This window comes from Scomber japonicus, chromosome 12 (assembly GCF_027409825.1).
Source record: "Scomber japonicus isolate fScoJap1 chromosome 12, fScoJap1.pri, whole genome shotgun sequence".
NCBI classification, from domain to species: Eukaryota; Metazoa; Chordata; class Actinopteri; order Scombriformes; family Scombridae; genus Scomber; species Scomber japonicus.
Window position 1 is genome coordinate 13,186,317 of NC_070589.1, and position 19,702 is coordinate 13,206,018.

Consider the following 19,702-nt stretch of genomic DNA (forward strand, 5'->3'; position numbering starts at 1 on the left):
AATTTTGATGACTGAATATTTAAGATTTATTTTAAATACAAAAAGCCAAAAATTGACTGGTACCAGCTTCTCAGATTTGCTTCTTTTGTTTTCCATGCTAGTAAATGTAACAAATCTTTGGGTTTTTGAGTGATGATCAGACAAAACTCATCTGAATATGTTAACTTGGGTTTCAGGGTGTAATGATCTGCATATTTCACAATTTTACACAAAAAGATTATTAAATAAAATTATTGTCAGACCTATTGATAATGAAAATGAGTGTTGTTCGCAGCCTTAGGTGACACATTTGCCTCAGTTTTCTGTTCACAATTCAATAAAACATGACAACAAATGAGCACAACATAAGATAAAGCTATTAAAGTCTTAAAACTGGATTTTGACACACAGATTTTACCAGCATTTGGTTATTTTACCAGCCAAATGCTGGTAAAATATGCAACTGGACTGGTAGATTTTCTTCACTCACCAGCCAAAAATGAATATATAAATAGATAAACAAAGGTAATCTTTTGAGTGGCTTTTGAGTGGCTTAACAAATTCATGGTTTAGCTGGGGGACAAAATTATTAATTTTACATCCATGGTCACAGTTGATGATGTTGTACTTCAGTACTCCAATTTTCTAACACATTTGTGATTGATCAGATTATGAATATGTTGTAAACCTGAGCTTTTGGGGATCTGGAGACCCAGCTTTGCTTTAACTGTTTTTTGAGAAAGCTATGATGAGCGGATGTGTCATATAAACTATTCCAAGAAAATCTTAAGCTCAGCTCCATCAGCTGAGGTAGGAAAATAAGGCCAGGGCACAAAACCAGACCAAGGGACTTGTTCAGATGTGTTGTGGAGCTTTAAATCCCCTTTTAAATCAGTTACCTATAAATCAACACTCACAAGTATATCATGTTGTCACAAACTGCAGAATAGACTGCAACATTGCAAATGACATAGGCATCCAAATGGAGCAGCTATGTCTATTTTTTATATGAATCAAGAATAGCTTTTGAAGGACAATGTGTTGACGGTTATTGAGCACTAAACACGAGATGGGACCTCTAGAAACCTTCCTTTAAATAGTCCTGCAGGCTGAACCCGCACAACAGGCTCTCACAGGCATTCAATGACACGGTAACCTGCATTACCAGCAGCCTCTATTGCAATGCGGCGGCGCTCCACAGATCTCTCCCCGCTCTTGTGTTGGCTGTTCGGGGATAAAGCTGAGTGCTATTCGGTCATGTGATTCCTGTTTTTTTTTCCTCCTCTTTTCCTCCTTCGAAGTTGAAAGGCAGGAGCAGAGCGGCGGAGGGGGCCCAGCTCGCCTTTACATTACTGGCTGTGGATGCACCGGATCCGTTCCTTTTCGACCACATTATTGTCTTTTAGTCGCTCGTTGTGATTTTTTAATTTGCTCCAACTTTTCCTTCACCATGGCGGGGGCTATTATAGAGAATATGAGCACTAAAAAGTTAGTGATAGTGGGTGTTACTCTGCTTTTGTTCCAGGCGTTTGCCTTCATGGTCGGCGGTTTAATTGGTAAGTTTTTTTTTCCTCCCTCACTTTTATCATTTTGTTAAGCTAACGTTAGCATGCACCGTGAACGTCTCTTCACGGTTAAAGGGCAAACTTTGAAGTTGGACAGCTCGGTAAATGCCTCCATACCAGCGTTAATGGATGTTTTTTTTTCCTTTTGAAAGAAAAGACGGTAAGCGCTAACTTTTTAGCTGCGTTTTTTTACCTTGCTGGCATTGACAAAGCTGTGAACAAAGAAATGCGGTGCTTTGAAACCTTCATTCGGACACCAAAGCTGCCGAAGTGCCCCTCAGTAAATCACTGCTTTGTATCAAGGTGTTTGCTGCCTGCATGCCGCAAGCTGTGGCGTTATTTTTTTAAGGCTAAAAATAACATACTTGTGGGTAATACGACGGCTTTTCATCGGAGAAATACGGAGAAATACATTCAAGCTTTTGTAAAAAAATGTTTTTTTAACTTCTTTGATCCAAACTCGAATGCCCCCCCCCCCTTCTCTCCTCATACCTCCTCCTCCTCACCCCTCCTCCCATATATGTCTGTCTGCTGTGTGGGGCCCCAGGCAGCATCTCTACCTTCCTTTCACTCCTTCCTCCATCCCCTCCCTCCTGTGTGTATCCCCGTCTCCCCAAATCCCTATCCCCTGGCAGGCAGTGTTATTTCCTCCTCTCCCCTCTTCTCCAAGATTTCAGGCTGCAGTGACACAGACACAAGAACACACAACTGCACACAGCTGTCAAAGTTGCATCTCGCCTTGAGGACTGCATTGGAGTTGCTGTCAAATTTCTTCAAATCCACCCACTCAGTCGCACACATGCACAAATGCGACGCACGCACACTCACACACATTTTGATAGAAGTTGAGCCCATGTGAAAGATCTTTCCACAGCCCCCCAAAACACCAGTCAGCCTCCCTTGTGTCGCTGCAGTCCTCCTCGTTCACTAGATGGCTGGTGATAAATTAGCTTGTTTGGTTCGTTCCTGGCTGAGATGGTTTTAATGAAGCCGGATTCCTTTGTGTTTGCTCGGTGGCCGGGGGCGGCAGGGGTAATTGAGTAGAAAGGGTTTTTTCTCCCCTTGTTTCCCAACAAACCCGGGAACACGGCATGGGGTCAGCGGGCGGAGGGGACGGCCATTATTCTGGACACAGAGCGATGGAGACTGGAGGAGCTGGTGTGCTGCTGGACTCTCAGGGTCACTAGATAATTGAACTCTGAGGGGTTCCAGATAACAGGGTTTAATTCAGTCTGGTTTCCTCTTTGTTGCTCTGTGTGCTTATGTGTGTTTTTATTGCACTTTACACAGCTGTTAACACACTTGCACAATTGAATTTTCCTTGAAGACATCCTTTAAGTTTTATGACACTATGAAGTGTAACTCAAAGGGTGTTTGCTGTCTGCTTTCAGCACTCTGCTATGCCTGAACAGATATGATTCGATGTCCAGATAACTGAGTCCATACGGGCTCTTACCATTTTCTTACAAACCTGATTAGTATGCTTTAGGAAAATAGGAAACACACAAAAAATACTATCCTCAAGTATTAATCCTCTTGAGTTGCTGCTTGCTAGAAGCACATTTGACAGTGATTACAGCTTTAAGTCCTCTCAGATCTGTCGCTAATCTTTCTCATGAGCTGAATCTGGAATTCCGCGCTTTCATGTTCACCCCCATGAGTCAGTACTTCCCAGAATCACCTTTTGGCAATGATCGCAGCATCTGAAGTCTTCTTGGATACATCACTAACAGCTCGGCACAAACAGAGCTCGAGTATTTGTCTCATTCTTTCTTGCAGATATGCTAAACAAATAAGGGGGAGCCCGCTTGTGAAACCACTTCAATTTTGTTTTTGCCTGTATGCTCAGGTCCACAGTCGTGTTGAAACACAAATCGACACATAAATTACAGTGTTTTGGCAATCTGACATAGAGCATTCTCAGTAGTTGGTCTATTTTTTTCCAGTAGATATTATGTATGATAATGGATGAGCTTGGAAATACCCTTGAATTCCCACAATGGAGCCAATTACTATTATCCCTTAATCATTGACATTACTTGTTGAGTCCTACAATGTGACACTGCGACTGTCGGTAAAGAAGCAAAATGACTATGATTCATAAGTATAAATGTCAAATCTCAATAATTTCTCAGTATTTATCTTGACTGATACTGATATCAGTCTGTCACAACTCCAAATATTGATAACGATAAATTGGCTGATTAGTAAGTTCTAAAAACAATCTTTATACGAGTCCCCTAGATTTGATCATTGTTCACTGTTTGTATTGTAAATTACCTAAAAAAACAAATCTAGTTCGGCCTCTCTGTTCAGCATGTTTTTTGTTGTTGGCTGACATACACAAAATTGCGATAGGTTAATATCAGCTGATATATCAACCTAGATGATTCACTGCAGTAGCTGCTGTTAAACGGTTATATATCAATACATTGGTAATATTGAATGAGTGAACAAGGACATAACACAGCTACCAGGAAGGTCATGATTGGTTACATATTTGTCGATCTGTTAATCATTAGATCCATGCAGCAATTTTTCAAATTTCTTAAACAATACCTTTGCTCATGAATGACGTCTCCTCAATGAACCCTGCTTCATGGAAGAGTTTCTTAGACATGCCATCTGTCCGAGCTTGCATACACACGTTATCTCCAATTTCCATTAAACTTAATTGTCTACATGAGATTTAAATACATTTTCATGTGCTTAAAAGTTGCCTCAGCTGATATAAACACAAGTCTACCTGATATTAGAAGATAATAGTTAAATTTGAGACCTTAAATAATCAAACAGGCCCAATAATCATGTAGATCTCCAAAATGTCTGAAAGGATCTTATTAAGCTTTTGCCTTGAGGCTACAACACAGTTCTCAGACCTCTCAGGTTTCGTCCACATCAGACTTCCAGCTTTTACAACAGACGGCTAAAGTTTTTGTGTTCGCATGATAATGACAGATCTTTTCCCAAGCACTACTAAAATCCTGCGAGCAGAGACTACAAACACCAGTCTTGTCGAGCTCATGAATCTCAATGCGTAAACAGTGTAATTGGTGCCTGAGAGCTTTCGGGAATGTTCCCTCCCCGTCACTTCAGAGGGAGAGCGAGCCTTGCTACCAGGCATTTTCTAAACAGTGTTAAAAGTAATTGCTAAAGTGTTTGGACTGGATTTGGCTCGAGCCCAACCTGTTGACCGTTCCTAATGGTTGCTAAGATATTAATATTGTCCATGCACAGTTTAATCCGCAGCGCTCAAGCTTTTATTTATTGATTTTTACTCAAACTTTTTGTGTGATTTATTAGTTTGAGGGATATTTGGCTTGGTAGGACCTTGAAACACGTTGCTGCAGTATTTCAGCATGACATCCAGTCTTACATCTCTCCCCTCTCTTGTGTATTTATCTCGCCAGCTCCCAGCCCCACCACAGCGGTCCACTACTTGGCTGCCAAGTGTGTGGACACGTCCAAGCACCGTCAGGAGACAAAATGGTTCATGCCTTGGGGTCAAGACCAGTGCGAGAAGATCCGGAGCTTCGAAGAGGCCATGGCCAAGAAGATCGAGGCCAACAACATTGTGTTTGCCGTCCACATTCCTCTGCATTACAACGAGATGAGCCCCTGGTTCCAGTTCATGCTGGTCATCTTGCAGTTTGACATCGCATTTAAGATGTACAACCAGATAGGTGAGAAACAAAGCTTTGTTTTGGGTTTCAGAAAAGGTTGAAGACACCATGGTTCATGTTTCTCCTTCAGGACACAGCTTTCAATACATAGGAGAGGGAAGAAAGTCTAATCTAATGTGCCTGTGAGGGGTTATGATGTCTGACATGGGATCTGGTGTGAGGACCAATTAATAATCACAGTTCATTATATTTCAAGTTTGGGGTGACCTAGAGCGCCCCACATGTTTTTATTGCATAATTTACTTACGTTTTCAGTAATGTTAATATTTTGTCTTTTTGTTATTTGGTTAGTTTCACAATCTGTAGGCAAATATTTGCATTCATACTCATTTATGTTTTTCTCTTGCTGTTGTCTCACATTCTTGGTTCAGTCTAACACAGAACGCTTGAAGAACCTTCAGGAATGTGTCTTTTTCAGTAGATTGGATTTCTGTTACACTGAAAGGCAGCAAACAATGATTGATGTCCTGCTGTTTGTTCTCTATAGCGGGGTAGACCGTGAGGGGTTTTGTAGAAGGGCTTGTCGGACACTCTTGAGACAGGTATAAAGAGAGTGAAGAGGTAATTTAAACCCTGTTTCATAGCTGGTCGCCTTTGAGCAATGAAATGTCCCATTATCCACTCCCACCAACCACAAACGGATGATTTACACACTTTTTAACAATATGAGATAACCCCAATACAGTGGACTTCAGTTCTCAAAATTCAGGATAATTTACAGTTATAATAATAATCCACTAATAATATAAATATATACAATATGTGCTGATATTTTTGTCCATTTTAGATAATTAATTATTTTCCATTAAATTATTGTAACAAACACCTCCCATGTTTAAACTGATTCTCCTCTGTGTAACTATACATTTGAAGCTGTTACTGTCGTCTATTTCTTTGCGACCAAAACCAGTGATGTGACAAGGTGATTAATTGGGGCAATTTTGTGGTGGATCATGCCTCTTCTAATGCATGTCTTCGTCTTCCCACAATCCTAAAGGCCTTAATGTTAAGTGACATTAAAGCTTTGTGCAAAGAAATAAAAATTTAGCTTGAAATCTCTCGTGATCCAGTCTCCCTAACTGAATAAATATAGTCTCATTTTTGGCCTCCAGGCTTTGTCAGATATCTAGTTTGCATTATTGTGAAGGAAAAACCACTATCACCTGGACTGTAATCCATTTTGTGTCCCCACCCAGAGTCAGACAACACTGTTGTGGAGTGAATCAGAGACAGACTCACAGCATCGCAGTGTTAGTGCTTGACTGAGAGGAAAGGGAGGAGGAGGGAGATAACTGGTGTCTCAAAGAAGACAGGATTTCATATGCTGGCAGGGTGCTTGGGATCCTGAAAGAAGGGATTAAAGAGGATGAAGAGAGTCTAATAAATGACTGGATCACCAGCAGAGCCCGGGAAAGAAATTTTGACTCTGTCACTTCATTCCCTTTATCGCCTGTAATGTATAGCTATGTGAACATCATTTCAAGCTTTGTGGCAAAACTTTGGATCATCTGCTTTATAGCATGTATCATTAGCTGAAAAAATGGTAAAGTAAATTATGGTAAATGAAACAGGGTAGAGGACAAAAAGTTCAAATGTATTTGTGGTGTAATTTGATATGCCCTGGCTCTGCTTGTTTTAAGAAGTCATGTCACAATGATGTCGTAGTCATCAGCATAATTAGTTTGCTAACATTCTTGGCCCCAGCCGTGGGTTGTTTACTGCCTGGCTGCCAGACAGACGGAGTCTGTGATTCAGCTTGGACCACAGACAGGTCTCTCTGTCAGATGCTGCACACTCATTTAGATGTTACTGAGCTACACGAGGGACTCTGAGAACCGAGCACTGTACATGCAGCATAAGGTGGAGACCAGGTGGTGTTCCAGCAGTGGGGTTCATTATTTTAAAAATTAATCTATTGGTTTATATACGGTTTCTTCCCAGAATTCATTAACTTTCCTGTGTTGTTGAGAGGCAGGAAAAACCTGCTAAAATTATACCTCGGGCAAATTTCCTAATGTAAGTTAGGCATCAAAGAACTCACACCATCTAATTATGTAGCAACGTTTATAAATTTTAAAACTAGGTTGTCATTGTTTTATTTAAAGCGTGATCCAGCACTACAGCACATGGAAATACCTGACAGCTATTATTAACATCCATATCTAGTAAGTCCAGAGAGTAAACAAGCCACCACACAATGGTTTGGTTCTCATAGCCATCATCATTTTTTAAAATTTGTTTTAAAAAAACAATAAACAAAAAAAACTTCATTTCAAGAATTCATAACTGTTGTTCATTAAGATAGTTGATGACTAGACCTAAACACATTTGATAGGATGCATATAAACCGATAAGGTCATGAATTCAGGTTTTTAAATAAATCAAACCTCATTCCTAGAAGCAACGGAGCCACAATTAACAAAATGGTGTCACCGCGTCTGCCTTAACCACGACCAGAAAGGCTTGCAGTGCCAGAGGTAGGCGGATTCACTTCTGCAGCTGCATGACAGAAGAACACAAGGCCATCTCTTCCTTGACTACCTTATCTGTGTAACAATGTTCGTCCCGGAGAAGAGCTTCGCCCTTATTACCCACTCCACCCACCTGCCCCACTCCAGCCCGGCACCAAGCACCCCTTGGCTGGGGTCCAGCAATAACACAGCTGTTGAGGAGGCTTAGTTTCCGTGGCGATGGCCGCTGGACTCGAGTGGAATGTTTGCATGAAGTGAGCTGACATTCGAGGGCGTCTGGTCGACCAATGGCAGAGTAAAGGGCAATACAGAGACAGTCGGCTGCCAGTTCTCATCTGGTTCACTCTCCCCGTTCCTCTCCCTTTTTTTTTTTTTTTTTCTCTCCCCCCTGTCTCACAGCACAGGCCACTGGGTTTCTTTCTCTTCATTCCAGCTTGTTTCATAACAGCACAAGAGGCACTCTGGAGGGCTGGAGAAGAGAACACTTGGCTTTGTAATGTGATCTAAAGATGCAGTTTTAATAGCTTGGCTTTGGATCCTTTTATTTGATTCACTGGGCTGGACTGTTGGAGGCCAGCTCAAGGTCTTGTTGAAGTTTATGTCAAGTAGGAAGTAACCTAGATTTTGGCCACCATGGACAGCAGACTGAATCACTGCTGATGTTTACATGCAGAGAAATAATCCTGTTAATCTGTTTCAGACCTATTCTAGGTGACAGGATCACATATTAACACTTAATTGTTTTGACCTTGTATAAACATGTTTGTTTTGGGATTAACTAACCAGATACAGCCTTCATGAATCAACCAAATGATTCTTATGACAGATCCAGCTGCAGCCGTGTACAGAACATTAATGATTTAAAATATACAGCATCATCTCCACATTACTCTCTTTACACTGTACCACTCTGAATACACAAGCAAGCACAAACACTGGTATGTCAACGGAAAAGGAACAGTACGTTTGCAGATTATAGTCGAGAATGTCTCCTTGTCAGTGCTTGCTGCGCAGTCACTTTGATGGTGGAATAGTTAAAAGGCTGTTGCCTTACTCTCATCGGGACTTAATATTATCCCTTCACAGGGATCGTTGCAGGCGGAAGAGTTGTGCAGTGAGGAGGCATTGAAATACACATGGGTGCATAAACGTATTGTTCAATTAATTTTCCCATTTTTGCTTCTTTGAGAACAAATTGTGTGTTCTTCAAACACTATACTGGAAATAATGACTTCGATGCCAGTTAAAGTCATGAATTATAACTGCACACATTTCACTGTAAATGATTTTGGGGGAATCAGAAGGTGAGTTGGTGTTGTCATTCTTGTGTCCAGTGGATGGAGCATTGGTGACCGTCGATGTGGGTCTGGCCTACAGAGACGACCCTACTAGCGAGTGGACGGAGATGGCTCATTCTCTTGAACAGCGGAAACTCAACTGCAACTTCACCACTGCCAAGGTGTGGAAGTGACACTGTATACTTAATGATAACGCATCTTTGCATCAACCAGGAAACTAAAAACAACTTATTCTATTGAGCTGTTAAAATATTAAGTTTTAAATAGATTTATTACATTAATATGATTTATTTTGTCTGTTATTTCTTGCCAGTAACCTTCACAAATGTTGTTGTTTTTGTGTAATGAATCTAACTAATTGGCTTATTTTGCAATTTGATGGTATTATGAGATCCTTCAATATTGGAAGCTAGAAATATTTGTTAGGATTTCGTCCATAATTGTTGCTACTGCAAATTGTAATGATACTCTGCTGATGTGGCCAATGTTGGCTAATGAATCACATTTATATGGAGTGTGCCTGCTGGTGAGCATGTTTTAATCCAACACTGTGTGCTCCTTATGTGTTCTCCAGACCTTTGAGAACGAAGGCCGCCACTATGAGTGTGACGTGCTGCCCTTCATGGAGGTTGGCAGCGTGGCCCATAAATACTATCTCCTCAACATCCGCTTGCCTGTCAACGAGCGCAAGAAAATCAACGTTGGGATCGGAGAAATCAGGGACATTCGTCTGGTTGTAAGTTGACTTTCTGATTTGTGACGTGGCGTGAAAACCTTCGATATAATGTACTACTAGCTTGTGATAATATTTGACGGACTATGAAGTACGCTTTACATTTCTGTGTGTGATTTGCACGTGCTTGCAATAAATACCATAAATTATATTGCGTGTAGCTGACAGTCGTGTTTGTTTCACTTCGAAGAGCATCCATCAGAATGGAGGTTTCACCAAAGTTTGGTTTGCCATGAAGACGTTCCTCACACCCAGCATCCTCATCATCATGATCTGGTACTGGAGACGCATCACCCTCCTAAGCAGACCTCCTGTGCTGCTGGAGAAGTAAGTCTGCTCCTTTTCATCAGTATCAGCATTGTTGCTCGGTAACCAGATATAATGTTGTTGTTGTTAGGGAAAATGCCAAAAAGCTTATCATCTACAGTTAAATCGATGTTTGTTCAGAGGTTTGCATGAACACAGCCAGGACTCGCAGTACTGGTTTCATTATATGCCACTGAGGATCTGCATCAGTGTGTCTGCTGGATGAAGGCACATATTAAATATGGATGAAATGTGGAAATAGGTCATTCTAACTCTGCGCGACTGAAGGTCACTGAGACCAGAAGGCGTTGTTCATCATGCATCTGTGGAAGAATGTTATCACTCAGCTTTGTGGCTGCATGTTAAACAATTAGTAAGGTGGTGTAAACAAACAATGTTTTTTTTAAAACAATAAAAGAATGGCGAATAAAATCACTCTCAAACAGCAAACAGGTTTTTGATCAGTGTTGGACCAATTCACAGCTGTCGCACTGCTTTTGACTGTTAGTGGAGACTCCAGTGCAATGTAATCTGATTCACATACTTGTATATCATATACATGTATTTCAAAGAAAATGTTGGTCTTTACACTAAAAAGGGCATTCCTCTTCTCTCTCTTAGAAAAAGAGATTCAGAACATCAGGTGTTAAGTGTTATATTCTTAACCAAACTTTGGAAAGTCTGAAAAGATTACAGCTGTAAATCCAGGTAGTTCTGCCTGAAGCAAATAGGTTGGGTAAAGTTGGAGCCATGCTCAGAGCCTAGTGTTTGTCTAACCCCCTGCCGTGCTGGGAAGACAGATCAGTATGAGGCAGCGTTCTGCGCCACAGGAAGTGCTCATCGAAGCGTGAAACACGTTACAAAATCTGCAAGCTAGCACTCAACACACACATTCAGGACATACACACCAGCTTGCTGAGATAAAACACACACACACACACACACACACACACACACACACACACACACACACACACACACACACACACACACAGTCAGTGTCTCTCTCCTTCCCGCTATATTTTCCAGCTCAAGGCTCTTATTCCCAGATGACCAGCAGGCTCACAGGAAGTGCGACTCGTAACCTATTTGTGGACAGCGGATGATTTTTTCATGCTAGTAAAAGCTTTACCAGAGATTGCTGTCATGCTGGCACACAGAGGTGTCAGAATGGTAAATCTCAGACTGCCTCTAAACTTTAAAAGGATGGTTAAGGATGATATGATGAACATCCATCATCAGTAGAAATATTTCCTGAAATATAGATTTTGTGTAATTGATTAGGTGTAATTGATAACATTAGTGATGGTGGCGTCACATAAAGCATGTACTTAATTACTTACTTACACCTGTGTGTTTCCTGTCTGCTGCAATAACTACTACCTTAACTTTTTTTTTACATACAAAGCACTTTTTGTTTTTTCTTCACACAGACAGATTATGGCGTTAGCGCTCCCGTCTGTGTTGGTTTTGACGCATTCCCAGCATACCACCCAAATGTGGTTTCACTTTATTTGCACTGTAAAAATCAGTATGTGGAGCTACTTAGAGTTTGCATTACTCACAGTGGTTGCTTAAAAGTGTTCTATCTAAAGTAGATGCATCAGTCACCTCCATTCTGCTTTTTTTCCCCTCTTATGTCTTCCCTCTCTCTCTCACACTCACACATTTACATACACTCTCTGTAGCTCTATGTTTCCCTTTTCACTAAATTTACGATCAGCCTTTTATCTACTGGAGGCATGCAGAGACCTGCCTTTGACACCGGGAAGATGAGCTCTCTCTGTAGACTGACTGCTCATTCGCCCTCATTCCTCTAAATGTCTGGATTTCAAGGTCGGGGGATGTTGGCTGTAATAATGAGGTTATTTGGAAATGTAGTCCGTTATATAGAATTGGTCTGGTCAGTGGGGACACACTTGCGCTCGCAGCTGAATGGCTAATCAATAATGTCCCGAGGTCTAATAAGCTTGCTTCAGCAGACCCAGACATACTCTCGCTGTTTAAGAATGTAGCTCAGGTTTAGTTGGGAAGCCTGTTCGTGGCTGTACCTGCTTTATTCAATTTCAGGTGATGCTTGATGGTAGATTAACACACATTTACACACAAAACCGCACGCATGGTTGAAGTTGATGATGCAACAAATGAATCAAAAAATTGTAATCCAACTGCTGTCAACTGTTGAGACTTTTCAATGCTAAGTAGGTAATGACGGCACATTGCAGTTTTAAGAATGTTTGTTTGTTTTTGCTCCTTCAGGGTCATCTTAGCTCTGGGCATCTCCATGACTTTCATCAACATCCCAGTGGAGTGGTTCTCTATTGGCTTCAATTGGACCTGGATGCTGCTCTTTGGGGACATCAGGCAGGGCATCTTCTACTCCATGTTGCTCTCCTTCTGGATCATCTTCTGTGGGGAGCACCTCATGGTACTGTACACAGCCTCATTTAACAAAGTTTGGCATGTTAATTGTTTTTTTTGTCGTTGTTTTCCCTCACTGACATGTAGAGTCACTTGCTGGCTGCCATCTCACCTACAGCTGTTAAGTTCTTTTACAGCAATTCTGGGACTGGTTAATGGAAAATTTTACCTGACACAGATAACAGAAGAAGACCTAATGCTTGCGCAGACGAATGCTTTAACACCCAATGGATTTTCTCCTTCTTATTCCAGCCTAATGTAAGGGCTCATAAAAAAGTGGAGCACACTTCCAGCTTTCAGTTAGAGTGACACGTTTTCTTTTCCCATGTTAGATAATTCTACTACTGTCTTGGGAAGGGAAGATCCCGCACGCTGCTCTTGCTCAGCATCTACTAATAAAAATTACTTTATATGCTTTATGGAATAAAGTTTTTTTCGATCATGACTGTGCTGTCGTTTTGTCCAGGACACGGAGTTCTTTGCAGCATGGGTTCTATGCAGTGGACAAGGGAAGATGTGCCAGAGCTGTGTACCAGCCTGCAAAATATTCCCTGAACTTGACCTTCAGCCCACAAATGAACTGCAGGTCATTCTCATCTGGCTGCAGAAGCATATCTGTAGATTGGCACAAACTGGAGCAGTCACAGAGATTGTCAGACGTTACTCACTGCAGAGAGGGCACCATTAACTTGATGACCTGTTTGATGAGCTCTGTGTCTACGTCAGACTCAGCTCTCTGGACAGCAGTGTATACTGCACAGCAGGCTGTTGCTATTTTATGGGCTGAAAGGCTGAGCACTATTTCCCTCTGAGCTTCAGTCAGCGCAGCACTCTACAGTTCTGCTACACCTTAGACTTATATTGCTTTCTGAGAGGCCAGATTTAAGATGTGTGTGTGATGATTGTGCTTCTCTGCTTCAACTACTACTATGATGCTGATAATCATTTACTAAAGCTGGTTGTTTGTTTTCTTGGTTCCCTTCATTACATCCTGTGAGTGCCTCATTGTACACTCCTCTGTGCAACACCTGACTTCTGATCTTCCATCTTGATTCCTGTGTACACACTGTGCATGTCATCTATCCATCAGGGCTTGATCGCAGCCATGCAAATTTGTCACAATTATTTTGTATTGCCACCTTTCCAACAATGGAGAGAAGCCCTCCCCCCATTACCTGTACATATGCTGTCATGCAGAGTTTTAAACATGAAAATGGCGTAAAGGTGTAAATAGTCATAGGCACCTGTACATTTTGATGGTTTTGGCAGGATTAGCTTTAAAACTGTGTCTGCTTGTTCTTCTTCAGTGCTATGGGTGATGTCTGTTTGTCCTGGTGAAGGCATTCAGTTTAATATGTTCCATCTTTGTCTTTTTTTTTTTTTTTGTCCTTTTTCTTTCAGGACCAGACAGAGAGGAACCGTTTCTCAGTGTACTGGAAGCAGGTCGTACCCATCGTGTTTGGCTCATTCTGCCTCTTTATCTTCGACATGTGTGAGAGGTGAGAAGTTGTTTTATTTATTCATTCATGATTTAAAACGGCAGGCTTGTTTTGCATTTCAGTTTGCAATATAATATAATATAATATATAAGCTTTATTCAAAATCTCTGTATTTTTTCTTACTTTCATGCTTTGTGTCACCAGAGGTGTCCAGTTGACAAACCCCTTCTACAGCATCTGGGCTTCTGATGTAGGAACTGAGCTGGCTGTATCCTTTTTTTTTGAAAAAAAAAACAAACAAAAAAACACTTAGCTACTGAACGATTAAACAACAGGAAAAAGGGCTGCCCATCGCCTCTGTGACCAGCTGGTCTGCTAAATGTTGAACATTTATTAAACAGGCAGGACTCTGAGTGTAAACAGCTAAATCATGTTTTTGGGTTTAGCAGCCAATAAAAAACAGCATGTTTATGTTCTTGTTACTGGAAGAAATTGATGTCTCTACCAGTAGTGTGCCAAATAGAAAACTTCTATTTTGTCTTAAATTTAAAACACTGGTGATCGTGACTTGATGCTTTGCCTTCAATATTTGCAGCACATACATTTCTTCCTGTGTGAGTTGAAAAACTCATCTCTAGACTGATAAGCAGAGAAATAATTCACTAATGCCATATGTGAGAGTATTGCCAAGAGTCAGGATATGATGTGTTTATGTGTTTGTATCTGTCTGTTGTTGTGCTTGGCAGACTGAGCAATGCAACATTCATCATCAAAAACAAGTGGCACCCCTATGTCCCCCCTCCTCCCCATTTCTCTCTGTGCCTTTTCGGAAGGAAAGTCAAAAGCTTCACTGCCACATTTTCTCAACTCTGCAGTTTGATGAATACATTTGGTTCAGTGTCTATAACCAGGGTCATCAAATCTTTATAAGGCCCTTCGCTGACAAATTTCTGCTGCACCGTCTACTGCAGTAAAGGTTTTATAAGAGACAAAGACTAACAAGGCACTTAGCAGCGTTTTTATTGATTTACATTTACTGATTACAATGTAGATATGTGTAATTTTGTAAAACGGATTGATAGTCTTCCCTGTTTTCAGTCTGTAATATAGCGTATGTTACATTATATTCTGGTGAATGTACGGTTGAAGCTGCTGTTTTCATACTACACCACCACTTTGCTGGCAGATCAGATTCTTTCTCTGTTATTTGGTTATTTCCTTGACTGGTTTCACCTCAGATGGCCTTTATAATTGTGGCAGGGATCTGTGCCTGTCTCTACTTCCTCTTCCTTTGCTTCATGGTTTTTCAAGTCTTCCGCAACATCAGCGGTAAAAGGACTTCACTGCCTGCCATGTCCAAGGCCAGACGCCTACACTATGAGGTGTGTGTGTGGATTCATTTGTTGCTGTTGTGTTTGCATTTCCAAGTCGCACTGTGGCACTGTTGTTTTTGTTTTTTTAAATCAGCTGTTTTGTGACTAACTCATCCCCCTTCATCCCCCCTTTTTTAGGGTCTGATCTTCAGGTTCAAGTTTCTCATGCTGGTCACTCTGTTTTGTGCTGCCATGACTGTCATCTTCTTCATCGTCAGTCAGGTGAGCCTCCATAATGTTGTGAAATCAGTAAGAAGCGGTTGGGTGATTTTAAGAGCTCTTTTTTTTTTTTTTTGCTGTCCCCAAATATACAAGCAACCTTCCACACAGCTCTCCAAAGTATGCATTTGTGTTTTATCTGTGCTCAGGTGAATGACGGAGGTCAATGGCACTGGGGAGAACACAGGGTGCAGGTGAACAGCGCCTTCTTCACTGGCATCTACGGCATGTGGAACCTGTACGTCTTTGCCATCATGTTCCTGTATGCCCCATCTCACAAACGCTACGGAGATGAGCAGTCAAGTGGTCAGTGTATCACTGGTAACTATTTATTTTACTGTCTTTGTAAAGAATAACAGCACTCTGTTGATTATGGTTAAGTCTGTCACTCCGTGCTTTCGGACTTCCCTACTGGCTGCGTCACTGAGCCCTACGATCATTTGTTCCTACTGAAGTCATTAATCTATAAAAACTGGTCTCTCTAAATCTATAGTTCAATTATTGCCTAAAGCAGTTGAACTTAAATCAGACATGAATAAAAAGGGCATTTGTTGGGGACTATTTTAAGCTGTGGATCATGTGGGATCAACTAAAAAATAAGTACTTGTGAGGTGTGCCCAATGCAGCATTGACGCGTTTTCAATTTGTACTTCAAGTATTTCTCTAACATTAAATATTCACAACTAAATAAGCAACATCGAAATGATTAAGTTATTATTATCAGCATTTTATTTATTAAGAGACAAAAACTCATCTATAAGGACTTGTGGGGGTGTGGTTTGATCAGATTTGATTGACAGGAACCATGGAAACCACCAAATGTCATCATACTCTGATTCTTATGTTGCTAAATCCTGATGGGAAGTGTGTGACATCACCTTTTACCAACTGAGTCCGCCCATGTCAAACCAGTGAGAAGAGCAAGAAACTGGTTGAGAAATACGTTTAACTTTATAAGTTTATAACTTTTTGATCGTTTTTGGACAGAACTTAATGATACAGGAACTTTTATGTGAAGGTTTATCTACACAAGAAACAATTGTTAAGATGAGTTCATTGTTGGTTTTAATGGGACTTGTAGACAATAAGGGAAAAAATGTCAATTTTTTGTTCATTTTTCAAGTTTTGGTTGAAATCTTTGAAAGCAGCATGAACAGCAGTGCTGTAATCATGACATTAATATAACACAACAGTATTTCAAATGTGTTGAATAATTAAGCTTTGGTCATGTTGTTTTCTCATTGTATTAAAGTGATTCAATTGGTTAAATTTCATTAGTGTTCCAGTTGCTCTCACCTCATTCTGATGGAGAGCATCAGCCTGTCTTCTGCTGTAAAGCTGCCTATTCATTTAAAGTTTGTTTTTGGAGGAAGGGGAGGAGGGGGTAGACTAAGAAGGACCCAGATTCCCAGGGGAAAGAAAAGTCTCTTTGGCCCAAGAGGGTGATTCTAATGGACACCAGGCTTCCTTCCAGACGGAAAGGAAGGGAACAGTGAAGAGAAGGGGGTGGGGGAAAGAGAGCAGAGAAGTAATGAAAACCAGCCATCCATCTCCCGACGTCAGTGACACCGAGAAAGGGGGGGAGGGTGGGGGTGGGTTTGAGGTTCTTCTGGAAGCTTTCCCTGATGCGCATCAACTCAATCTCATGGGATGGCAGCCTCACTCCAAGTCTCTGTCTCTCTGTGTTGATTTACTTTATGAGCTCATGAGTTTCACTTTTGTCTCTGAAAGTATTTATGTAATAAAATTCAGTTTAAGCAACTTAATATGCAGCAGATTGTCTGCAGCAGGAATGAACACTGAAATTGGGACAGCGAGATCGCAAACAACAAATCACACGCTTTTAAAATGTTTTGTGTTCTCATTATTCGTGATGATGTGTGATGTCATGTCTGTGTGCGCAGGAGATGCCGGAGCAAACAGCGGAGAGGACATCCAGCTGACCACCACCATCACACATGTTGATGGTCCCACTGAGATCTACAAGATGATTGGCAAATCGGCCCAAGAGTAGATTTTTGGCACCGTTACCTACTGCTCCAATGATCCCTTCCCTTTATGTAATCAAACAGGCTTTTCTCTTAACATCCTTCAACGCTCAGACGGTATCAGCGATCCACCTTGCATGAACCTACCAGTCCCACAGCCGCTGCCCTCCTCCCAGCATCAAATGTTTAGCTGTGTGTGACTAGTTACGTGCCACCCTTGTCCCAAAGTCCTACTGAGTCCCTAAAGACTGAATATTATCAAAACTCTTATCAGTCCTTTTCATTTCATGGTTTGTTTTTTTTAGTTTTTTTTTTTTTTTTTTACATTTCATACTTAATGTAAACTATGTTGTCATTGTAAATGTTGCACAACTCTTTTGTCACCAAGTCAGGTACGGGAAAGCTGCATTATAGAGATCTGAGTGCAAAGAAAAACATTTCTTGGTGGTCAAAAGTAGCATTTTGCAGCAGTCACTCTCCAGTTTCTCAGTGTGGTTTAACTGTGTTGTTTGTAAAGACCTGAGCTTTTGATACAGATGGACAGCAAAATCTTTTGGATACAAATTAGCCACTTGGTTTAATTTTCATTTCTACCTGTAATATTCTCAGTCAAGGTCTTAGAGCCTGTCACAAATGCATATTCTTCTATAGAAATAGATCATGTGGCGCACTGTTATTAGTCTTTCAAGTGGTGGTTCTTTTTTTTATATCATTGGGGGGAAATGTACAGACCACATAGCCACTTTGGGAAATGCATACTGTACTGTCATTATGTTACAATGTAGATATCTATTTTTTATAAAGTGCTTATTTTCAGCTTCACAAAATATATGCATCAAGCTCTATCAATGTTAACAAAGAGATTTGAGGTTGATTGTAGTCCATTATACATGGTTCTTAGTTGTTTTTCGTTTTTGTTTTTTTTGCTTTTTATTCTAATTTAAATAAAACAAACTTTTACTTAATACTTTTGTGTATTGTGCCACTGTTTGTTCTAAATGTAAGTCCTTTGTGCAGGTAATTATTTATAGTCTTAATATCAAATAAAGTAAAGATAATTTGTATAACAAACTGTTTTAAATGCTTGGCAGGGGTTGCAAAGTTGCTTGAATTAAACAGGACTTAGTTCTACTGCTGTGTGGCTCAGTCTGAACATGTATTCATGCAGGCAGAGTGCGCCTCTATAAGGCTCACAGCAGAACAACAAACCAGGTTTCACTTTTCTTTTGGCAGTCAAGCTGGACAGAAAATATGAGACAGGAAGTTGTAGTATTAAAGATTTGAAGTATAATCTGAGAGCAATATGTTGAGGATAAATTCAACTAATTTCTGCATTTATTGTGCTTCAACAGTGAACAAATAAGATTTGGAAGAGTTTGCAACATTTGATTGCTGCAGTTACCTGTTCATCTATAATTATAATTTTACATTTGGTGTAAAAATGTTACGTGTTACTGTTTGGATCATTAAAATAATCATTTGCTGTATTTGTTTAGCACTTTTTTAAACACAAAGTCAATAAGGTGTTTCACAACCTCAAACTATGACAAAGAAAAACCAAAACAAGAAAAGAAAAAGGCTTTTAGGAATTTGATAACACAATACTTTATTCAAAAGACCTTTGTGTCACTTTCTCAACCTGTACAAGAGCACATAACCGTGTAATCTATCTTTTCTTAATAAAAATCTGAACTGAACAAAGTACTATTACATCATGAAAAGGGATATAAAACTTAAAATGAAATACTGACTGTATGAGGAAAATATGGACTGAGAAATGGTGAGTGCGAAGAAATGTGATGTGCAAAAAAAGTTAAATTATATGACAACAGGTTGTTATGTAGGTTGAATGCAATGCACAATATTAAGTCCAATTTAATGAAATATATGAAAGTGGCCAGTGCAGTGATAAAAAGGAGGGAAGTGAAGTGAAGTCCAGTTTTATTGCAGAACAGTTCAGCTTTTATTTTATGCATTTACATGGTAATTCACAACACTGGTAGGGTGTATTTTCCTTCCTTTATCGAACACTTTTACTTACTTTCAAACACTTAAAGTTCAACACCTAGTTTCACAAATGTAAGTTTAATAAAAAATAAAAACATGAAGTCAAAGTTGTCTAATTTTGACAACCAAATCCGGAAGTGGACGCCTTTTTTTCCCCCACCCGCATTCCGAGAAGACCCACCTACTCTGCGTCTGATTGAGTACTACACGTTACCTTTGT

The 19,702-nt window shown here is 40.4% G+C and overlaps 1 protein-coding gene across 2 annotated transcripts; it reads left to right on the forward strand.

The window, feature by feature from the left end:
- Positions 1-1,207: 1,207 nt before the first annotated feature.
- Positions 1,208-18,434, forward strand: wls (Wnt ligand secretion mediator). Of its 2 annotated transcripts, none has more exons than XM_053329609.1 (12): positions 1,208-1,535; positions 4,955-5,227; positions 9,033-9,157; positions 9,571-9,732; positions 9,920-10,056; positions 12,295-12,463; positions 13,858-13,955; positions 14,100-14,163; positions 15,134-15,277; positions 15,407-15,490; positions 15,637-15,808; positions 17,392-18,434. In XM_053329609.1, exons 1-12 carry the CDS (start codon positions 1,430-1,432, stop codon positions 17,499-17,501), a joined length of 1,644 nt encoding a protein of 547 aa, XP_053185584.1. In that variant the 5' UTR covers positions 1,208-1,429; the 3' UTR covers positions 17,502-18,434. The 2 variants fall into 2 exon arrangements, with proteins under 2 accessions (XP_053185584.1, XP_053185586.1); XM_053329611.1 differs by having other exon boundaries at positions 15,637-15,793.
- The last annotated feature ends 1,268 nt before the right edge of the window (positions 18,435-19,702 follow it).

Coding starts and splice junctions, on each gene's coding strand:
- wls (XM_053329609.1), top strand. CDS start 1,430: ATGGCGGGGGCTATTATAGAGAATATGAGCACTAAAAAGTTAGTGATA. Junction 13,956..14,099: donor ATCTTCGACATGTGTGAGAG/GTGAGAAGTTGT, acceptor TTGTGTCACCAG/AGGTGTCCAGTTGACAAACC. Junction 14,164..15,133: donor ATGTAGGAACTGAGCTGGCT/GTATCCTTTTTT, acceptor GTTTCACCTCAG/ATGGCCTTTATAATTGTGGC.